Below are 21,064 nucleotides of genomic sequence, written 5' to 3'. Positions count from 1 at the left end.
GGTGATGGGGATGCTGGGGATGATGGCCTGTCTCTGAATGGCACAGGGATGCTGGGGGCGCCTGGCTGCCCCACGGCATGCGTGGATAATGGAGGTGTCCAGCTATCCCCTGTATAGATGCTGCAGGGTGTTTGCTTGCCCCCCTGGGTCTTCATAGGTCCTCGGGGTGAGCTGTTACCTCTGTGCTCCACAAGGATGCTGGGTTTGACCTGTTGTTCCCAGGGTCATTTAAGTGCTGGAAGAGATCAGCTACCTCCACACATCCATATGGGTGCTCAAGGCATATACCCTCCCCCATCACACATCTCCAGCTATCCCTGCAATCTGTTGGGGGTGCTAGGGGTGTTCACCCATCCCTGCAGCCCAGGAACAGGCTGAGGATGGCAATTGGTCCTCATGGTCCATGGGGACATTCACCTGTGCCAGTGGCCATGGGGATGCTGGGGTGCCAGGCGCCCTTCTGGTCCACATGGATGTGGGGATGACTGGCTGCCCTCAAGGTCCTTGAGGATGCTGCAGTGTTTGTCTGCTCTCCTGCAGGCCTCGATAGCATCACTCATGCCAGGGAGATGAGGTAGCGATCACCGGCTGCATCACTGGCGGCTCATGTAAGGCATGGTGGCCATTCGCTCAGCCGCCAGCAATGCCCGGGCAGTGATTTCACTTTCCCATGCTCAGACACGTGGGCCGGGATGTAGCGGGGGGGACAGACAACCTCGATGGGTGCCATCCCTGCACTCCTCCTGGCAGGGCGGGGGTCCAGGCAGCCTGGAAGGCATCGGGTGGAGGGGGTGGCACTTCCTGGAGCTCTGGCTGTATTTACAGGCTCTGTCCCGGCTCGTATCTTTGTTAACCCCTTCCAGCGGGGCTCAGCTCCGGCTGCCCATCGCCAGAGCCACCCCCCACCCCCCAGGGAAGGCTGCCGGCAGCAAAGCCTGCACAGCACCCCACCCTGGGCTGCAGGGGATGTGGGAAGGGGCACGGTGCCCTGTCCCCACAGGTCCTGCCCCTGCCAGGCATCCCCAGGCACACGCCTGAGCCCAGCAGCTCGCTGCAGACACCCCAAGGAGGAGCTGGTGCCAGTTTGGAGGGCTCCCTGCTGCACCAGGGGGTCTGTGGGGCAGAGAGGGACGGGAACAGGAGCTGTGCCTTCCCGGGAGCGTGGTGACAGGGTGGGGGGCAGCCACGGCAGGTGTTGTGCAGCCCCTGGCATCCAGCCAGGGGTGATTCAGAGCCCACCCGGAAATAGCCAGCAGGAGCTTTTTCTGGAAGCCCCGCTGCTCCAGGAATAGCTGCGGCATGCCAAGGCACTGCCCTTTGCTTTGAGCCTGCAGGGCTGGGCAAGGGCCACACCCGGCCCTGCCACTCACCCCCTGCCCCGGCCACCCCAGCTCTGGTCACCCCCTGCTCCTGCACACCCACCCACCCTGGGACCCATCTGCCCTGGGCATCCATGTCCACCAGGTACCCACTAGCTGTGGGGGCCGTAGGCTCCAGTCACCCACGCTGCAATTGTCCCCAGACATCCCCCAGGCATGGCCTGGGGGCCAGCCAGCAGCACCCGGCCCTGATGCTGGCAGGAGGAACAGGGGAGTGGCTGTTCGGCACCCACATCCCTTCAGCAGGAGGGTGCCGGGCAGGGGGCAAATGTAGCCCAGCTCCAGCCCAGGGTGCTGGGCACCTGCTTCCAGCCTACTCCCGTTTCATTGGGGCACTGGCCCTGTGTTTTTCTGTGGTTGACATGGAGACCCTCCAGCTGTCTGGTTGTGGGGTGCCAGGTGGTGGGGGTGCTTGTTTCCTTTTGCAGGGGGGAGAGGCAGGTGCTGGGGGCTGGGAGCATAAATCCAGAGCTGTCACGAGCTCCCAACACGACAGGTCCCAGGGTCAGGGTCACCAGGACTGCCAGTTTCCAGTCCCGAGGACACGGGCAGCATCTCCAACTAACAGCGTATCCACACTGGTGACCCAGGAGCTGGGAATCTGGTTGGCACCAAGTACCTGGTCCCCATGCAGCACTCACAGGCTACTATGTCCCTCCTAAGGCCACACACCCATTGCTGGGAAGACACAGGATCCTGCTGGGAAACGATGCATAAACACAGATGGAAACCCAAAACCCCACTGCCGCACCCAGCCCATGCAGGGGACCCAGCCAAGGGCAGGAGCCACCCCAATCCATGTGAGGCCCAGGGGTACCATCTCCTCAATGTGCCCAGGCTGCACTCCTGCGGGGGCTGGCAGCCAACTGGGGTACTGCCCTGCCACCATGCCAACTCCCAGCACTCTTGTGCTTTGCTGTTGCTCTGGGACATCAGTCCTCAACATGACACCAAGGGCTTGTGCCTTGTTTTGTGTGAGGGCTGGGCAGTGCCAAGGCAGGGGAGCAGCGGTGGGGTGGGGTGGGGTGGGTGGCAGGCTGCAGCTCGGCTTACACCAGTGACTTGCCTCAAAACCACCCAGCCTTTGGGAAGCGTGTGTGTTCCCGTGCACTTGCACCCCTGGGCAGTGCAGGGACAGCCGCATGCAGGTCAGACCCTGTTTCAGGGCAGCCCCTACTCACCTGGTGCCCGGAATCAGGGCATCCCGGGGTGGCACCGGGTGACCATCCCTGGGGAGCCAGTCCCTGCCCCTTGGCACCCACCCCAGCCCGTCCTGGCTGGGTCCGGCTTCCACCCACCCAGTCCCCCCCAGCTCTGCGCTGACTTTGGCAGGCTCTGGGTTTGTCTGGCTCCGTACCAGGGTACAGGGTGTGCATTGCGTGGTGATGGGTGCAGGGTGCGAGGTGCAGAGTGCAGAGTACCTGGTGTGGGTTGCAGGGTGTGGATTTGCAGGGTGCAGGTGCAGGGTGCAGGGTACCTGGTGAGGGTTGCAGGGTGTGGATTTGCAGAGTGTAGGTGCAGGGTACCTGGTGCGGGTTGCAGGGTGTGGATTTGCAGAGTGCGGATTTGCAGAGTGCAGGGTGCAGGTGCAGGGTGCTAGGGTGCGGATTGCGGGCCGCAGGGTGCGGGTGCTGCTCCCGGGCCGCCCGAGCGCATTCCTCCGCGCCAGCAGGGGGCGCGCCGGGCGGAGCGGCGGGGCGGGGCGGCGGCGGCGGCCATGCAGGTACCGGGCGGGCGGCGCGGGGCGGGCTCTGCCGGGGTTGGGGGGGGTCCCCGGGCCCCCGGGGGTCACGGCCTGGGGTGGGGGGGGAGTCCCGGCGCTGTCCCATGACGGCGGTGCCCGCAGGTGGCGGCGCAGGGCTCGAAGCAGGCCGCGCAGGCGGCGGCGCAGGAGCTGGTGAAGTTCGTGAACCGGAGCCCCTCGCCCTACCACGGTGAGGAGCCGCCAGACCCCCTTCCCCTTCCCCTTCCCTTCCCTTCCCCTCGGTGCGGCCCCCTGACGGCTCTCCCCCCGCAGTGGTGGCAGAGTGCCGCAGCCGGCTGCTGCAGGCCGGCTTCCAGGAGCTGAAGGAGACGGAGCACTGGGAGGTGCGGCCGGCGCAGAAGGTGGGCCCGGCCGGGGGGCGGCGGGCAGCGGGCAGCCCTCACCCTTGACCCCTCACCCGGGTCCTTTGAGCCCTCACCCTTGACCCCTCACCCCTGCCCTCTGCCCGCAGTACTTTGTCACCAGGAACTACTCCACCCTCATCGCCTTCGCCGTCGGTGGCCAGTTCCAGCCCGGGAATGGGTTCAGCCTGCTGGGGGCCCACACCGACAGCCCCTGCCTCAGGGTAAGGCCGCTTGGCTGGGGCCTTCCCCCGGCGCCCCCCAGTTTCTCTCCACAATGAAAAACTGCCCTGGCTCCCCCTGTGCCCCACAGCACTGCGGCTGCCTGCGCCTCCCCGTCCGCTGCCCAGAGCAGCCCATGCAGACCCCCAGCGCTGGCCCACCTGCTGTTATCGCCTCTGCGTGCCCTGTCCTGCAGAGCACCTCGCTGTGCCCTGCGCTGGCGGGCTCAGCCCAGTCCCCGCTGGTTACCCCTGGGTAAGTGCCAGTGGTAACACCTCTGCTCTCACCCAGGTGAAGCGACGCTCTAAACGGGGGCAGGTGGGCACAGTGCAGGTCGGCGTGGAGACCTATGGAGGGGGCATCTGGAACACCTGGTTTGACCGTGACCTCACCGTGGCCGGGAGGGTGATTATAAAGGTGAGCTGGGCGAGCTGTTTGCCCCTAGCTCTGGGTCCATGACCCTCACCCAGAGTGGGACCTACTGCAATGTCTCAGCCCTGCAGGCTTGGCCCCAGCAGTCTTGTGTTTCAGGACCCAGCCACCGGGCGCCTGGAGCAGCGCCTGGTACATGTGGAGCGGCCCATCCTCCGCATTCCCCACCTGGCCATCCATCTGCAGCGCAGCATCAATGAGAACTTTGGGCCCAACACCGAGCACCACCTGTAAGGCCTGGCTTGTCCCCGACCCCTGGCCAGCCCTCAGGAGGGCTGGGACCCAGCTGGAGTGGTGCCCAGCCTCAGCTCTCTCCCTTTGCCAGCCGCTCATCACAGTGGAGAGGTCTGCAATGGCTTTTCTTAGCCCCATAGAGCCCTCCCAGGAGATGCTTCTAAGCTTGGGACTTGGGACAGGACACTGGGGTGTCCTGAGGTGGCACGATAGATCTGTGCTTGAAATGATGTGTGTCCTTGCTCCATTTGACACAGCAGTTGCTCCCTGGAGGAGCAAGGCAGGCACCCCAGGAAGGGTTGGTTGCATGTAACCCAAGCAAGAGAAGTGACCAAAACCCTGGGAGCTAATGGCATCACCTCCCCACAGGGTTCCCATTCTGGCCACTGTTGTGCAGGAGGAGCTGGAAAAAGAAGTGCTTATGGAGGCCACACCTTGCAACTCTGCAGCCCAGGTGAGCCAGGTAACAAGGACTACCAGGAGCAATTGCTAGGACCTCACACTTGTCGACTTTGATTTCCAGTCCTCAGGGACCTGCCAGCAGGTTCCTTTTCCCCTTCTTGTGAACTGATAGTAACCTTCCACTCTGCCCCAGAGCTGTGTACACAATGTGTCTGCTCAGCCATCTCTCTGTTCCCGCCCTGGTCTGTAGCCATCATATAGAAGGGGGTGCAACCTCCCTAAAGCTGTCACAGCCTCCTTGGGGAGACAGGGCAGGGAGGGGGGATTGAAGAGGGGGCAGAGAGCCCCTCGCTGCACCCTGTAAACGACCCTGCTGTCCTGTGCAAAGTGGAGCCATGAACACAGGATGTGTTAGTAGGAGGGAGGACTATGCCAATGTGAGTGGGGTGTGGGACGGCTCTGCCAGGGGAAAGAAGGAGTTTCCCCTGCCATCCACTGCCTGCTCTGCCCGCCGCTCTGCTTTCTTCCCAGACAGAGCGGCACAGCCCTGTCCTGCTTTCTCTGCTCTGCCCCCAGCTGGGGGTGAAACCAGAGCAGATTGTGGAGCTGGAACTATGCCTGGCGGATACACAGCCAGCGGTGAGTAAGGGCAGGAGTGTCCCTGTGCCCGCACGCAGCCTGTGGGCTGGCACTGCACAGGTTTTACCCGGCACGCTTCCTCTGCCTGGGGCGTGCCAGGGCTAGGAGCTGAGTGGAATTAGAGGAGGCAGCTCCTGAGGGGCAGAGGTGAGGGAACTGGAATGGGGACCCAGCGGCAGGTGCTTTTTGGTGACCCAGAGCCTGTGCCTTGCTCTCCCTGGCTCTCTGCCTGCAGATGCTGGGCGGTGCCTTCGATGAGTTCATCTTCTCCCCACGCCTGGACAACCTGCACAGCTGCTACTGCGCCCTGCAGGTGAGTTGAAGGGGCAAAGGAGCCTGGAAGCAGCGGTATGGCCCCCACACACCTCTGCTCAGCTTAGCAGGGCTGTGGGCTGAGCCAAGGCTCTGCAGGGAGGCCTGTTCCTGTGGGGTGGATCGCTTGTTTGAAGATCTGGGGCTGGATGGGGGCTGCCCCTTTGCTAGGTGTGTGGGGTTTCCAGCAGCTTCCAGGGGTGACTCTGGCTGTCACTGGGCAATGTGTGTGTCCACAGCTCCCTTCCTTGGTGCTTTGAGCTCTCCTGGGGAAGTTCATGACAGCTCAGTGCTGACCTTCCCAGGATGGGAACCACTCAAGCTGGTGTCTTTTCTCCTCTGACCCTGCAGGCCTTGATTGACTCATGTGCAGCGCCCTCCTCCCTCTCCCAGGAGCCCAATGTCCGTCTCATCGCACTCTACGACAACGAGGAGGTGAGTGAGGGGCACAGCTGTGGAGTAGCTGGCACAGGGAGGGGCTCTATGTGCTTTGCTCTCCCTGAGCCCTGCCTAGCAGGAGACAAATCCCAGGTCCCAGTAGGGCAAGGGGGATTTTGCTTACCCCTCTGTGGAGCATGGCTCAGGCAGGGGGTGGGAAGCACTGGTGTGGTTGGAAGCCGCTCTGCAGCCTTTGGGGAGCATCCTGTCACTCGGCTGGCCCCTGTGGTGCCAGGGGTTATGGCACATGGGCTGTTACTGATGGTGGTCCTTGGCAGGTGGGGTCAGAGAGTGCGCAAGGTGCAGAGTCCTTGCTGACGGAGCTGGTGCTGCGCCGGATCTCAGCATCACCGCAAAACCTGACAGCTTTTGAGGAGGCCGTGGCAAAGTCCTACATGATCAGTGCTGATATGGCCCACGCTGTGCACCCTAACTATGTGTGAGTAGTCTGAGAAGTGTCACAGGCCAGAGCAGTCTGCTCTGCTGGCTGGGGGGACCTATCCCTGTCATTCCCTAGGGAGTACAGACAGGACAGTCCTTGTTGCAGCAGGGAGGGAGGGCTGTAGCATGAAACTCCTGATTCTCTTTTGCAGGGACAAGCATGAGGAGAATCATCGTCCGGCCTTCCACAAGGTGAGGGAAGCCCTTTGTTCTGGGCTGGGCACTGCCTGTCTGTCCTGCAGTGCTATGAAATGCTGTGGACGGGCACCGTCCTTCAGCTCCTCCCTGGAGAACAGTCACGGGGTGCAGCTTAACAGTGCTCAAATGGGAGACATTTGCCCTGCAGCACTGTTTGGCTGTGCCACACATCTGGTGTTAATCACCTGGAACCACAGCATTGGTCCTGGTGCCCTTCCTTGCTCTGAGCTGGGGCTGTCCTTGTGGCAGGGCTGTCCCCATCCCCACGGATCACCCAGGAAGGGGAGAATGGACTGATGGGTTGGGGTGAGACAGCAGTGCCTGGACATGTGTGTTTTCCAGAGCCACCGACTGGTGCCTTCCCTTTGCAGGGCCCCGTCATCAAAGTGAACAGCAACCAGCGCTATGCCTCCACAGCTGTCACTGAAGCAGTCATCCGGGACATCGCCGCCCGCGTGGGCGTCCCTCTGCAGGTGAGCAGAGCTGGGCGAGCCCTCTGTGAACGTTACCAGCTTGGGCCACAGCCCTGCCCCTGGGCTCAGGAGAGGGGGCCTGTGCCAGACGCCCACCCCTCAGTTACTGTGTCTGTCCCTGCCGGGGTCTGCGCTGCCTGCTGCTCCAGGGCTGCCTTGGGGAGCGGGCTTGGGAACCGGAGAGGGGGGCCTGGTCTGAGCGTGTCCCATCTCTGGAGGATTTTGCACCCTGGCTTGGGGGTGGTGCTGCTTTCTTGTCCCAGGTTGCTTCCCTTCAGGCTTGGGGGCCCATGTGGGAGGCTGTGGGGCAGCGTGGGGAGCTGCTGAGGCTGTGTCCCCATGCAGGAGTTCATGGTGCGCAACGACACACCCTGTGGCACCACCATCGGCCCCATCCTGGCCTCCCGCCTGGGGCTGCGTGTGCTGGACATCGGCTGCCCTCAGCTGGCCATGCACTCCATCCGGGAGATGTGCTGTACCTCAGGGGTACTCCAGAGCATCACTCTCTTCAAGGTGAGCCCCATGTTCCCCCATCCTGTGCGAAGCCCCCTCCCTGCTGCTCTGCATCTCCTGCATCCTCATGTCCCCATCCAACCCCCACCTTGGGGCCAAGCCCAGCCATCCCACTGGGCTCCCTACCCCTCTGGAGCAGCGCTAGTACTGGCTGCTTCGGGAGGTGCCCCCTCGCATCCCAGCCTTCCCTGGTGACTGCCATCCCCAAATGGTTCCTATGGCAACTGGCACTAGCCTTGAGTCAGTGATGGGTTACTATGGCGACGCGGTCCTGCTCTCTGCGAGTAGCTCCTATGACGCCGCATGCACGCCGCATGCACGTAACCCAACAGGGAGCCACTGCCAGCCCCCGCTGCCTGGCCCCCTGCCCCACCCTGATGGCCTCTCTTGTTCCAGGGCTTCTTCGAGCTCCTGCCAGGGATCAGCAGCAGCCTGGTGGTCGACTGAGTGCAGCGGGGAGGCTGAGGCTGTGGGCTCGGCCCTGGGGCCATTAAAGCATCTCTGTCTCAGTCTCACCAGCGAGTGGTCCATGAGTTCAGTAGCGGGTGGGGCTGACGGACCTGGGTCCCCTGGGGCCTCCTGTGGCTCCCGCCTTTTCTCTGCCCTGGGGCCAGGAGTGGGACTTGTTCACCCACCCACAGCGGCCCCCTCAGAGTCGCATTGTGTGGGGGGTCCCAGCTAACACCAGAAGAGGATCAGCCTGCCCCAGGGGAAGCCCAGGGGAGGATGTCTCCTGCCTCCAGCAGCGCTGGGGCTGCCTACAGCCCCAGGAGAGCAAGGGGAGGGCTGAGCCTGCCCTGCCGTGGGTGCTGCCAGCCCCGAAGCTGCAGCCGCTCGGTGCTCCCCGGGGCCGGGGTGGGCCCTGCCCGCAGCGGCTGGGGGTCGGGGCTGCCCGCCCCCCTCCCGCCCAGCCCGGGGCGCTGCCGCCGGGCGGGGGTATGAAGGCGTGGCCCGGTGCTCGCCGCTCATTGGGCTCTTTTGGTGGGCGTGGTCCGCGCGGGAGCCAGTGGGGCCGTAAGGCTGGGAAGAGGCAGGCGGTGATTGGCGGAGGCGCCGCGGGCGCAATGGCACACCCCCGGGAGGCGTGGCTCGCCTCCAGGGAGGTTGCGATTGGCGCCGTAGTCGGCCGTCTTCCCCCCGGGGCGCGACGTAATTGGCCCCGCTCGATAACAGGGGGGCGTGAGCCTCACGTCCAGGGGAGAGCAGCGCGGCTCTCTGAGTGGCTGCGGCGCCGGGGGGCGTGGCGCAGCAGCGGTGGGCCGCGTGCCATTGGCGGGGAGGCAGCGGTGGGCGGGGCGCGCGGCGCGGCGGGGTGCGGGTTGGCGGCGGCAGCGGGGGCGCGGCCGGCGGGTGCGCCATGGTGCGGCCGTGAGCGGAGCATGGGGCGGCGGCTCCTCCGGGCGCTCCTCTGCCTCCTCCTCCTGGCCGGCCGCGGGCTGTTGCGGGACGGAGGTGCCTCCGCTACCGTCACCGCCGCGCATGGTGAGACCGGGACCCCGGGTAGGGCGGCGCCCCGGGCAGCGCAGGGGCCGGGGGGCGCTTCCCGGGAGCGGCGGGGCAGGGAGCTCCGCGGCTGGTGCTGTTGCCGCTGCCGTGGGTGCTGTCACGGCGCGCAGCGGCAGGCCTGGACCCCGCCGGAGAGCAGGAGTGGGCAGCCTGGTAGCGGCACCGTGAGTGCGTCACTGGCACCGGGGGGCGCCGCTCTCCTGTGGCTGCCGGGCCGGTGGTGGTGCTGGCCCCAGGGCGCCCCTTAGACTGGAGCGTTGCTGTCCCCCCCGGGGCCGGCTGGACGGGACGGGAGCAGGGCGGTGCTCGCTTAGAGACCCTGCCCGGGGCAGAGCGGGTGCCTGGGGCTGCCGCAGGGATGGGGAGCCTCGGGCAGCGGCCCTGAGAGCCGGCTCCCCCCGAGACCCCGGCGCCCTTTAGCCGCCCTCCACCGGTAAGCGTGGCTCGGGCCAGGACACGAGAGCGGGCTGGTGTACTTGCTCTTCTCCAGCTCGGCCCGTGCGGCCCCTGCCCGGGGCTCTTGGGTGCCCGTGTGCCGCTGCCGGTAGCAGGGCTGCAGCCTCCCCACCCCCTCCCCTCCCGCGCGCCCCCCCTCACCGTACGGCACGGCCCCGGCGGCCGCTGACTCACTACGGGGCGCCTGGGGGTGCTGCGTCCCTCGTCCTCCGGCGGGCCCGGGAGCGCCGGGACGGGTCCGGCCGCACCGCGGGTGCCCCGCCGTCTCCCGGGAGCAGGCGGGCGAGGATGGTGTCGGAGCGGCTGCTGGCGAGCCCCGTCCTGCCCGGGGGAGCTCCCGGGGCCGCCGCCCCGCCCGGCGGAGTGTGGGGCATCCCGGCAGGAGGCGACGGAGCCGCTTCAGCACCGCGGACAGCGCCAGCCCGGCCCCGCCGGCCCGGCCCGGCCCCCGCTCCCGCCGCCCCCCGGGAGTCGCCCCTCGGCAGCGGTGTCCTGTGCCCCGCTCCTGCGTCGGCCCCCGCCTTGGGGCGAGCTGGCCCGTGGGTGCCCGGGTTCGGGGACCCCCATCCCCACTTGCCGGATTTCCCCGCGGCGGGCTCGGCGGGCCCCTCCCTCCCCTCCCCCCGGTTGTTTTCTCGTTCCTTCCTTGCCATCCGGGGCTGAGTCATCGCCTGCTGCCGTCTCGCTGCTGACGGTCTTGGACCGAGGGGGGGGGGGGGGGGGAGAGGAAGGGGGAAGCCGCCCCCTGGCTAAGTGCTGCCCCCCGAAGGACGTGGAGAGACACACACCCCCCACACCCCCAGCCCCACCCTCCTCTGCATGCTTTGGGGGTCCCTCTTGCAGGGAGAGTGGGTCCCTGGTGTCATAGGGTGCAGGGCTGTGTCCCTGCCTTGTAGTGCTACATGTGTGAGGGCAACAGATGCAGTCCTGCAGGTCTCTGTCTGCTCAGTCTTTCCTTCCTAACTGTTAGCACCCCAAAAAGCTCCAGACCTCCTCCTGCTCCCTAGAGCCAGAGACAGGCTCTGTACACAGCTCAAATCTTGGCTTCTGGGGGGGGGGGGGGGGGGAAGGCTGACACTGAGGCCCTGCTCTTGGTTATCAGCTTGTGCCCCCCCCCCCCCCCCCCTTTCCCCCCATCACCACATTGCACTGCTACAGCACTTTCCTGGAGAGTGGGTGTCCCCAGACAGCTTGTGATGAGCAAACCCCGTTGGAGCCCCCCTTGGATGCTGTCCTGACTGGTCTTTCTGTCTGTCTGTCCCAGGCTGCCTGTTTGACCGGAGGCTGTGCTCCCCCCAGGAGGTGTGCGTGCAGGGTAAGTGGCTAGCAGGGGTGCAGGGATCCTTCTGTTTTCCCAAGGGAGTGTGGAGGGTACAGGGCTGCCTTTCTGGGGTGCAATGCAGGGGGGCATGGAAGGAGAAAAGTGGGGCTGTGCCCAGAAACCCTCACCCTAGGGTGTTCATTCATCTGGCTGTGCCACCTCCCCTCTTGCAGATGGGCTCTTTGGACAGTGCCAGGTGGGCTCCGTGCAGGACAGACCCTACTTCCAGGTCACCTCTCCCGTGCTCCAGCGCCTGCAGGATGTCTTGCGGCATCTCATGGCACAAGGTGAAGGAGGGAGCATAGGGGGAGTTACTGCGGCCTGGTGGGGACTGCATTGCCTAGTGGCGCTAGGGCTGCCTGGGGTCCAGCTGATTCTGGGATGAGTGGGGCCAAACCCAGGCCATGGGACACAGCGCCTGGACAGCAGGGTGGCCTCCCATCTGCTTGCTCTGTGGTCCCCAGGCCGTCTCTGTCTCTCACAGCCCTCTCCTGTGGCAGGACTCTCTTGGCAGGATGGCATCACCCAGTATGTGATCTCGCAGGAGATGGAGCGCATCCCCCGCCTCCACCCTCCACCCTCGCTGGAGCTGGCGGCCAGGGACAGGTAGGGCAGCACCAGCCACCAGCCTGCGGGCAGAGCCCAGCAGGGTGACAAGGGCTTCATCCCCCAAATGAGGTTTTGGAGGGGGGACCTCCCCTTTACCCAGGTGAGTCACCCCAACACTGTTTGCCTCTGAGGTTCCTGTCCCTCCGTGGTTCCCCCCGGAGACCCCCACTCCCTGCAGACCCCAGCTTGCCAGTGGCTCAGCATCTGGAGCAGCCCCCACCACTGCTGCCCTCCCCGCTGGTGCAGCGGTACCTGGAGCACCTCCTGCTGCCCTCCCCACCCCAGCTGGGCTATGAAGAGGCTCTGCTCAACCCTTACTCTTACCACAAGGTAAACCATGGGGGCAAGTCCCCTTCTCCCAAGTGGAAAGGTAGAAACAGGCAAGGGGCTGCTGCGCTCCCAGCACCCTCCTGCCAGTTCTGGGGTGTCCCCTGGCTCTGGGGTGCCCTGCCATGGGGTGGCAGGGGCCCTGTGGCGTTTGACCATGGCAGCTCTGTGTTTTGGTTGCAGTTTGGCTACCAGGACGGCACTCACCAGCTCCCCGGCAGTTCAGCCAGGCGGAGCCCCGAGACCTCCTCGCTGCTGGGCCGGGTCCCTGCCCAGGCCCTTTTTGGGGCTGGACCTGTGTCCTCCTATGGCAGGCAGCCAGGAACGGATGGGGGGCATCTCTTCCAGGACTTGGGCATGCTTTCCCTGCCCAGAGAGAAAGCCAGTCACCCAGACCCTGCCAGCACCAGGCTCCAACACAGCTTGCGGCTCCCCAGTGACTACATGGACATGGAGGAGAGGGAGCAGCCAGCACCTCTGGCTGCCCAGCCACCCCCTGCACAGACAGGTACCATGTCCTCCAGCCAGGCACCAACCCTCATACCTATCCTGTCCCCACAGCCACGTTCCTCATGGCTCAGACTCTCCCTCCTCTTTGGCTTCACACCCACGGGCAGCATATCCCCCTTGCCCACCTGTCCTGACTGCCGCATCCCTGGCCCGTGGTCCCTGTGTGGATGCCAAGCACCTGACCTGATGCTTCCCTCTCTTGCAGATGCTGCTCTGAAGAGACTGGCCTCCCTCCTGGCCAGCTATGGCCTGGGGCTGCCAGAGCTGAGCACCCAGCAGCTGAGCAGCCTCTCCACCCTCCTCCAGCTACTCCAGAGCTCTGGTGAGCAGGACACAGGAATGGGGCAGGGAGGGACTGGCAGTGGTGGGTGCCAACATGCTGTTTAGGGGTAGGGGTTGTTGCCTCTTGAGGTGAGTGCTGCAGGACCTCTGTCTGTCTCCTTCCCAGGTGTTGCTGGCCCCGAAGTGCCAACAGCGAAACGGGTGGGTTTGCAGCAGGGTGGTGCTGGAGGAGGTGCCGCGCCACAGGTGGGATGGGGGGAAAAGGGGCAGCGCCCGAGGGCTTCCGTCAGACGTCTCAGCTCCTCCCTTTCCCTCCCTCCAGGTGACCGAAGGGGATATGCAGCACGGAGAGGAGCCAGTGCCCCCTTCCTCCACAGTGCCTCCCCTCAAAGTCCCAGCCAGCAGCTCCCCAGAGGACAGGCTGAGGGGCAGGGCAGCGTCCTCGCCAGCCCCCTGGGCCGAGCCACAGCAGGGACACAGTGGGAATGCGCTCAGCCCTGGGAAGTCGATCACGGTGGAGAAGAAGAGCTACACAGAAGCAAAGGACAGTGGAGCGCAGCAGGGCATGCGGCCACCAGTCGAGTATGGCTACATCGTCACAGACCAGAAGTGAGAGCCCAGGGGCTGGGCAAGGGGCTGTGCATGTGGGAAGGGTCTGTATCCTGCCAGCTGCAGCAGCTCCACGTGTTCAGCTGAGCCTGTTTGAGCCTCTGGTAGGGTCAGGTCTCCGGTAGGGTCAGCTCCTCCATCTCTTCTTAACCTGCAGCCCTTGTCCCATCCCAAAGCCTTCGTCTCTCAGCTCACACTAAGACCAGAGCTTGTTGCTGCAGGACAGGAGGCTGGGATGGGCTCAGTCAAGTGTGCATGCACAACTGCCTCCGCATGCTCATGTGCAACGGCGGGGTTAGCTCACTCCCATCATCACCACCACCACCACCTCCCATGCTCTTCCCTTCTGCCTATCCTGACACCCCTGCAGCCAGCACAGCCCTTGCTGCATGTGTGGGACTCCCTGAGCCTGCCTGTTCCCCTTCCCCAGCCACGGCGAGCATGGGCTCCCTCCTCACCCACCACCCACTCCTCACCCAGCCACTGTCCCTGCAGGCCCCTGGGGCTGGCCGCTGGTGTGCGGCTGCTGGAGCTCCTCGCCAAGCACCTCCACCTCTCCACGGCCAGCTTCATCAACATCAGGTGAGGGGAGTGGGGTCGTGGGGTGCTGCTGCCACAGCCCTGGCTGTGCACAGCCACCCTGGGCAGGAGTTCTGGAGGGACTGGGCTGTGGTGGGGATGGGGGTGTCTGTGCTTCCTGGTCTCACACGGTGTCCCCTCACTCCCTGGCAGTGTTGTGGGCCCTGCACTCACCTTCCGCATCCGGCAGAACCCCCAGAACCTCTCGCTGGCAGACGTGGCCAGCCAGGCTGGTGAGTTGGACAAGGGTCTCCCAGGCCTGCTCCCCTCTTATGCCCCCCTGCCAGTTGTGGGGTGCTGCTTCCCAGGGACAGGGAAGGCAAGGCTCCCACCATAGATCCCAGTGCCTTTGGCTGAACTGGGAAGCTGGTGTGGGGTGGGCAGCTGTCAGGGGTATCCATTGGCTCTGTCTCTGGGAGGGTCTCTTGGGTGGAGGGGAAGCGCTCCTCTGACCATCTCCTCTCCATCCACAGAGCGAGTGAAGGCAGAGTTAGAAGCAGAGCTGGGCCTGAAGATCATGCAAACAGGAGTGGGAGAGGTAGGAGTGAGCATGCCTATCCCTCAGGGCTGGGGCAGCCGGGGACAGGGCAGTGGGGGTGCTGCCGCCGGGTATGAGCCGGGAAGCATGCTGTGCCCCAGCTCCGGGGCGCAGGGGTCTTCATGAGTGAGCTGCCCCTGTGGGTCTGTGTGGCAGCTGAGAAGCAGAGGGCTCTGGGCAGTGTTTGGGCTGCTGTCTTGGAGACAGACTCAGGCTTATCTGGGACAGGCTGGAGCAGGACTGCTCCTGTGTGACCCCCTTCCACCCGGCAGCATGATGCTGCCCAGCTGCCTGCTCTCCCAGGGCACTCTGCTCTTCCCAAAACAAAAGCTCCACAGGGTTCGAAGGCAGTTTGGGAGTGTCTCCCAGAAGCTTTCCTCTCCTCCATCCCAGACCAGGGGGCTACAGGCTGAACCCTGCAGGGCTCATCTTTACCCTCACTTCTCTCCAGCCTGTGTACCCCATCTTAGCTGCGATGCCCGCACCCCAGTGTTGAGCTGTGCCTAGAGCACCCCAGAGACTGTGGCTAGGCAGGCAAAATGCCATCGTGCCCCCAGAGAATGGCAAAACAGCTGAAGGCAGGGATGGAGCAGGAGCCATCTGCTCAGAGAGGGCCACCTCCTCCCCATGCTTCTCTGGGGACCCCCGGGAACAATCTCCTGCGGGGGGAGCAGGGGCTGGAGATGGCATACAGAGCTTGGCTCCCGGGTTTGTGGTCTGGGGAGGGGAAGTGGTGCAGCACGTCTCTGACCCAGGGTCCCTGTTTCCCACCCTCTTGCCCTGTGGCCGTAGCCATGGGCAGGGAGGAAGGAAAGGGGGACCTTGGAGAACGAGGAGGCCATGGAGAAGGGGTGGCCTGGCCACCGAGACAACCTGTCTCCATCAGCAACATGTGGAGCGTCGCTATGGCAATGCCTTTTGATGTGGCAAGGGGCAGGAGCTGGAGAGATGGCAGAGATGACAGAGCTGGAGCTCAGAGGAGGCTGAGGCAGCTTTGCAAGCCCTCTTCTGCACAGAACTCCCCAGTCGAGACCAGCTTATGTTTTTCCTTCAATACCCACCCTAGGCTTTGAACTTGATGGAGCTAGTGCAAGATTTGGGGAAGGAGGGGAAGGAGGAACGTAGGGACAGCACATGGACAGCAGGGCTCCGGGCAGGGGGCAGGTCCCTTCTGTTCTCCCAGCCCTGCTGACATCGCCAGACCTTCTGACACCTCCAGGGGCTGCAGGGCCGCTCCTGCTTGGGTGCCCTGGGGAGCTGGGGGGTGCTGGCCCTGGTGGGCGCCCCTGGCTGCAGGGCTGGGCCCTGGTGACAGTCACACTGGCCGCTGGGGCTGGCAAGGCTGGGGTGCAGGCGGCAGCAGGGACCCCTGGGGCAGGGCATCCCCGGGTGATGATGATGATGGCGTAGGTGACGCTGATGCAGTGTTCCCTCGGTAACCTCATCAGGCTCGTAGCCAATGGGAGGCCATGGCAGTGAGGTAATGCTGGGCTCTGGCACCTCATTGGGCACGGGGTATTTGGTGGTGCCCCAGCATCCCTGTGCTGCCCCAGGACCTGGCCGTAGGTGGGGACATGGCAGCATCACCGATCACCGGTGGCTCTGGGACAAGGCCCTGGGGGGTCTCAGCCTTGGGGCGGTGTGTGTGTGTGTGTGTGTCTCATCCAGCAAGGGCTCAGCACCATCCCAGCATGGGACTGGTGTGGATTGGGCTGTCCCCCATCAGCTGGAGGGAGGGAGCCCTGGAGGCACTACTTGCAAGGTGGCAGGGGCTGCTCTGTATCCCAGCTGAGGAGAGTGATGAGGAGGACCTGTCCTTCAGCCATTGCAGTTGGGAGGCCACCAGACCTCTGGCAATGCCACCACATCCCTTGTGTTCTGCTGTGGAGCAGTGGCTACAGGGGAGAGCCAGCCCCATTTAAGCGAGTCCCTTGAGAGCAGCAATTGCTGTCCCGGACCCAGCACTGCAGTGGCCCATCCTTTGCCATTAACCCTTTGGGCTGAATCTGGCCTTTGTTGATCTCCAGCTGGGCAGGAGCTCACTGAACCCAAGTTCCATGCAGCTACTGCCTGCCCTGGAGGTGGGCAGCCCTGGGTGCTGGGAGCAGGGGAGCACCAGGCTGCTGCTGCCTGGACTTGGCCAGGTTCTGCTCCTCTTGCAGTCCCAGGGACACCAGTGTGATCAATGTCCCGTGCGACATGCTAGTGGGTGCACCATACCTCACCCCAGTGACAGACGCCAGCTCAGCCCAGCTGAGGGTACTGGGAGCATCAGTGCAGCACCAAGTGCCCTTTCTCTGTTTTAACCCCCAACAGCCCCAAATGTGGTGCAGAATGGGGTCCCTGTCTGCACACACACACCCTCCCCCAGCCATCTCCGCCCCATGCAGATACCCCACTGCTAACCCCTGCTTGGCTGTGTCCCCAGCGAAATGAGGCTGCTGCCTACTCACGCCCGTCCCGCTTCGGGGAAGGCTTCCACTCAGTGCTGCTGACCTTCATCACACTGGCATGCGTAGCAGGCATTGCCATTGCAGCCTCCGCAGCCTTCTGCCTCCGGCGCCATGCCAAGCAGCGGGAGAAGGAGCGCCTGGCTGCCCTGGGGCCTGAGGGTGCTGCTGACACCACCTTCGAGTACCAGGTAGGACCCTGCGGGATGTGGGATCCTGTGGGATGCAGCACCACTCGGGGTGCACAGAGCTGCCCTACAGCATCACTGTGGCCAAGGGACAGGGCTCTTCCTGGGATCCCCCAGGAGCTGTGCCGCCAGCACATGGCTTCCAAGTCTCTCTTCGGCCGTGCCGAGGCACCAGCAGCACCAGCAGAGACCTCACGAGTCAGCAGCGTCTCATCCCAGTTCAGTGATGCCCCGCAGCCCAGCCCCAGCTCCCACAGCAGCACACCTTCCTGGTGTGAGGAGCCCGTCCAGTCCAACATGGACATCTCCACTGGACACATGATCCTGGTGAGCTGGCCTGGCAAGGTGGCAGCCTCCCTCTTTGTTCCCCATGTGCTGGGCTGACCCCTGCCCCTCTACCCCTAGGCCTATATGGAGGACCACCTCCGCAACCGGGATCGGCTGGCCAAGGAGTGGCAGGCTCTCTGTGCCTACCAGGCTGAGCCCAGCGTCTGCTCCATTGCCCAGAGTGAAGCCAACTTGAAGAAGAACCGCAACCCTGACTATGTGCCCTGTGAGCATCCTAGTCACCCTGCCTCAGGAACCGCTCCCAGGGCTGTGGCAGGAGGGAGGTGTGGGGCACAGGGATGCTTGGAGCCACAGCAGGCTGCAGCTTGGGTTTGCCCCCAGATGCCCCAGGCACTTACAACATCCTCTGGTCTCCATTTCCCAGATGACCACGTGCGGATCAAGCTGAAAGCTGAGAGCAACCCATCCCGCAGTGACTTTATCAACGCCAGTCCGATCGTGAGTGGTCACTGAGGGATTCTGCCCTGCCACCTCGCTCTCTGATATGCTCAGCCCAGGCTCTGGGGTGGAGCTGGACTGAGTTAGCATCCCTGAGGGCTACGGATGTGAGCAATGTGCAGGCCCCATTGCTCAGATGTGGTTAAAACCCATTTCCCTCCTGGCTGTGGCATGTGAAGCTCCCTCCCCAGCCCTCCCATCGCCCTGCAGTATCCCCTCACTCCTCCCAGCGTCACTGACCCCTGGCCGAAGAGCATGCAGTCTGACACCCCCTTTCCTGCTCCAGATTGAGCATGACCCACGGATGCCAGCGTACATCGCCACGCAGGGGCCGCTGTCCCACACTATTGCTGACTTCTGGCAGGTGAGCGTCACCTGGCTGTGTCAGCCCAGCGAGGTCCCTCTGGGTGCTGCCCACCAGATGGGTCACAGCGGCTCAGCTGCCCTCCTGCCTGGGCTGTCACTCAGCGGTGACACCCCCCATGCCTTGCCTGCAGATGGTGTGGGAGCACGGCTGCACTGTCATCGTCATGCTGAGCCCGCTGGCTGAGGACAGCGTCAAGCAGTGTGACCGCTACTGGCCTGACGAAGGCTCTTCTCTCTACCACATCTATGAGGCAAGTGTGGCTGGTAGCCTGGGGCAAGGAGCATCCTCCAGTCCCTGTTTCCCTGGGCACAGTCCCCCTGCCCAGCACTGACGCCCACCGGCTGCCTCTCTTGGGCAGGTGAACCTGGTGTCGGAGCACATCTGGTGTGAGGATTTCCTGGTGCGCAGCTTCTACCTGAAGAACGTGCAGTCGCAGGAGACCCGCACGCTGACGCAGTTCCACTTCCTTAGCTGGCCGGCCGAGGGCATCCCCACCACCACCCGACCCCTCCTCGACTTCCGCAGGTGAGGGCCCACCTGGTGCCCTGCCAGCCCCGGGGAGCTGGCGGTGGTCCCTGCTGCTGGGGACTGATGGGTGAGGACATCGCTGCTGGTGTGATGAGGGTCAGGGCTGTGGCATGGGCCGGCGGGGGGGGCAGGGGACTGCTGTGCACCGTGCATGGGGAGGAGCGGAAGAACCGGGTTCTGGCCAGCTTGGGATGAGGCTCGGCAGAGCGTGGTGGGCAAGAAACGTCCAGCTGAAGTTACGAGGGCTCTCTAGCCTTCATGGGCAGGGTAGGAAAGTGCTCTTCCATGGAGCTGGTATGGGGGACAGCGCTGCCTGGCCCTCTCCCCAGCCATGGGTGCAAGAAGAAACCCCCGGAGCCAGCCTTGGATAGCTGTGACCAGCTGCTCCCTGTGCCCTTCAGCCAGTGGTGGGTCCCTGGCTAGCCTGGGGAGAGGGCTGTGGGGCTGGGACTGCTCCCAGGAGCTTTGCAGGCAGTGCCTGCTGGGGTCTCGGGGACTCTGGGTGGCGGTGGGCTCCTGCCAGGGACTGGCCAGTCACTGTCCCCAGGCCATATGGGGCCAGAGACCCCGCTTAGGGCAGCGGGGGATCCCTGAGCACGTTGCCCTCCTCTCTGCCCTGCTCATTCTCTCTCTGTCTCTCTGTCTGTCTCTGTCTCTCTCTCGCAGCTGCCGGCGTCATTTTTGTGATTTGCAGCTAGTAATCTGGCTCCAGTTGCATAGTCACAAAAGTGATCGTTGGCAGCCGTGCCTGCTGCATGGAGCATGCCGGGAGCCCTGCCGGCGCCTGGCCCCAGCTTCACGCCCCACCGGACCAGAGCTGCTCCCTTGGGGGTCCCGACACTGCTCCCCACCCTGGGCTGGGCACCCAAGGAGCTGGGCTCCTCTCCCTGTCCCAGCCCTATCCCATGCCCGGTACCGCTGGGGAGGCAGGAGGAGTCTTGCACCACATCTCCAGGGGCACATCATGGGGTGCTCACTGCCCTCTCTCTGACTCTGCACAGCAAGAGGCACCTACCTAGCACGGTTGTGTCCCTGACATGGCAAGACACTGACCTGCTCCCTCTTGTCCTTGCAGGAAAGTGAACAAGTGCTACCGGGGTCGCTCCTGCCCTATTATTGTGCACTGCAGGTACTGCCAGGGAGGGAGGGGGGAATGGGCTGGGGGGCGGCTGCAAGGCTGGGATCTGCTGGTCAGGACTGGTCCCTGGCGTCAGTCCCCCTGGTCCAAGCATCTGTGTCTTGCAGCGATGGTGCAGGCAGGACCGGGACATACATCCTTGTTGACATGGTCCTGAACCGAATGGCCAAAGGTAGGTGCAGGGCAGCGCTGCTTCTGCTCTGCTGAGGGGGCGCAGGGCCAGGTGCTCGGCCTGGGGAGCCCCCTGCTAGCATCCTTCTCCCCCTCTGCCCCAGGGGTGAAGGAGATAGACATAGCTGCTACGCTGGAGCACATCCGAGACCAGCGGCCTGGCATGGTGCAGACAAAGGTACCTCCTCAATCTGGGGATCCCCTCCCTTAGCGTGCACAGCCCAGGGCCAGGCTGGTGGGGATGCTCATGCCCCCCTCCTCTGCTCCCCCAGGACCAGTTTGAGTTCGCGCTGACAGCTGTGGCTGAGGAAGTGAATGCCATCCTGAAGGCACTGCCGCAGTGATGGCAGCAAGCTCTCCCCTCTCTTCTTCTCCCATACCCACCCCCGGCTTCTCGCGCTCTCCTTGCCCTGCTCATAGGGCTGCTCTCCCTGTAAAATGCTGTCTGTGCTGCTGGCTCTGTCCCCCTGCCCCAGCCCCCCCTGCCCCTCTCCCCAGGGACACAGGGCTCAGCCCCTCTGCGTGCAGGGCATGACAGCCTATTGCCCCTGCTGCCACTGCAGAGGGAACTGGGCTTGTGTCCCCTACCCTTGCGGAGGAGGGGACCAGGTGCTGAAGCTGGGAGCTGGCTGTAGGGCCCCCCAGCCGGTCCCGTGTCAGCTCCTTCCCAGTGCCCATGGAGGGGAGGGGGCAGGAGCGGGCAGGGGTCCCCCACGGTTGGGGGGAGCACTGGGGTGCAGGGGGGCCTGGTGCAGGCCCAGGTCCCTTCCGTGTGCTCCCTGCCTCATCACTCAAGCAGAAGATAAATTTCTAGAGAAATATAATTTTGTATCTTGATGTGAATAAAGTTCTCGTGTCACGTTCGTGCAGCTGCAGCTAGGCCTGGCCTCTGACTGTGTATGTATGGGGG

General features: G+C 64.2%; 2 protein-coding genes across 4 annotated transcripts; both read left to right on the top strand.

Moving 5' to 3' along the window:
• The first annotated feature begins 3,056 nt into the window (after window positions 1–3,056).
• Window positions 3,057–8,304, top strand: LOC119152815 (aspartyl aminopeptidase). Its single transcript, XM_037398515.1, has 15 exons — window positions 3,057–3,102; window positions 3,226–3,313; window positions 3,397–3,485; window positions 3,596–3,709; window positions 3,999–4,124; window positions 4,239–4,369; window positions 4,743–4,827; window positions 5,307–5,414; window positions 5,650–5,727; window positions 6,078–6,161; window positions 6,443–6,603; window positions 6,758–6,797; window positions 7,175–7,276; window positions 7,622–7,789; window positions 8,186–8,304. The coding sequence occupies exons 1-15, from the start codon at window positions 3,097–3,099 to the stop codon at window positions 8,234–8,236; spliced, it is 1,431 nt and encodes a 476-aa protein (XP_037254412.1). The 5' UTR covers window positions 3,057–3,096; the 3' UTR covers window positions 8,237–8,304.
• Window positions 8,305–9,105: 801 nt separating this feature from the next.
• Window positions 9,106–21,034, top strand: PTPRN (protein tyrosine phosphatase receptor type N). 3 transcript variants are annotated; one of them, XM_037398605.1, is made up of 23 exons: window positions 9,106–9,271; window positions 11,016–11,066; window positions 11,246–11,359; window positions 11,573–11,678; window positions 11,813–12,011; window positions 12,357–12,516; window positions 12,724–12,840; window positions 12,967–13,046; window positions 13,123–13,409; window positions 13,905–13,991; window positions 14,142–14,221; window positions 14,462–14,526; window positions 16,955–17,167; window positions 17,282–17,491; window positions 17,570–17,717; window positions 17,877–17,950; window positions 18,237–18,314; window positions 18,448–18,567; window positions 18,676–18,842; window positions 19,921–19,974; window positions 20,091–20,155; window positions 20,259–20,332; window positions 20,427–21,034. In XM_037398605.1, exons 1-23 carry the CDS (start codon window positions 9,169–9,171, stop codon window positions 20,496–20,498), a joined length of 2,724 nt encoding a protein of 907 aa, XP_037254502.1. In that variant the 5' UTR covers window positions 9,106–9,168; the 3' UTR covers window positions 20,499–21,034. The 3 variants fall into 3 exon arrangements, with proteins under 3 accessions (XP_037254502.1, XP_037254501.1, XP_037254500.1); XM_037398603.1 differs by having other exon boundaries at window positions 9,107–9,271; window positions 12,192–12,516; XM_037398604.1 differs by lacking the exon at window positions 13,905–13,991 and having other exon boundaries at window positions 12,192–12,516.
• Window positions 21,035–21,064: the final 30 nt, after the last annotated feature.

This window comes from Falco rusticolus, chromosome 8, assembly GCF_015220075.1.
Source record: "Falco rusticolus isolate bFalRus1 chromosome 8, bFalRus1.pri, whole genome shotgun sequence".
NCBI lineage: Eukaryota > Metazoa > Chordata > Aves > Falconiformes > Falconidae > Falco > Falco rusticolus.
The sequence above is the reverse complement of the archived record's forward strand: the minus strand, read 5'-3'. Positions and strand labels throughout refer to the sequence as shown.

Bases quoted from the DNA above. Each gene is read 5' to 3' on its own strand.
- LOC119152815 (XM_037398515.1), top strand. The intron at 6,162-6,442 runs GTGAGTGAGGGG...GGTCCTTGGCAG, and splicing joins CACTCTACGACAACGAGGAG to GTGGGGTCAGAGAGTGCGCA. The intron at 6,798-7,174 runs GTGAGGGAAGCC...TTCCCTTTGCAG, and splicing joins ATCGTCCGGCCTTCCACAAG to GGCCCCGTCATCAAAGTGAA.
- PTPRN (XM_037398603.1), top strand. From the start codon at position 9,169: ATGGGGCGGCGGCTCCTCCGGGCGCTCCTCTGCCTCCTCCTCCTGGCC. The intron at 12,517-12,723 runs GTACCATGTCCT...CCTCTCTTGCAG, and splicing joins GCCACCCCCTGCACAGACAG to ATGCTGCTCTGAAGAGACTG. The intron at 19,975-20,090 runs GTACTGCCAGGG...TGTGTCTTGCAG, and splicing joins CCTATTATTGTGCACTGCAG to CGATGGTGCAGGCAGGACCG.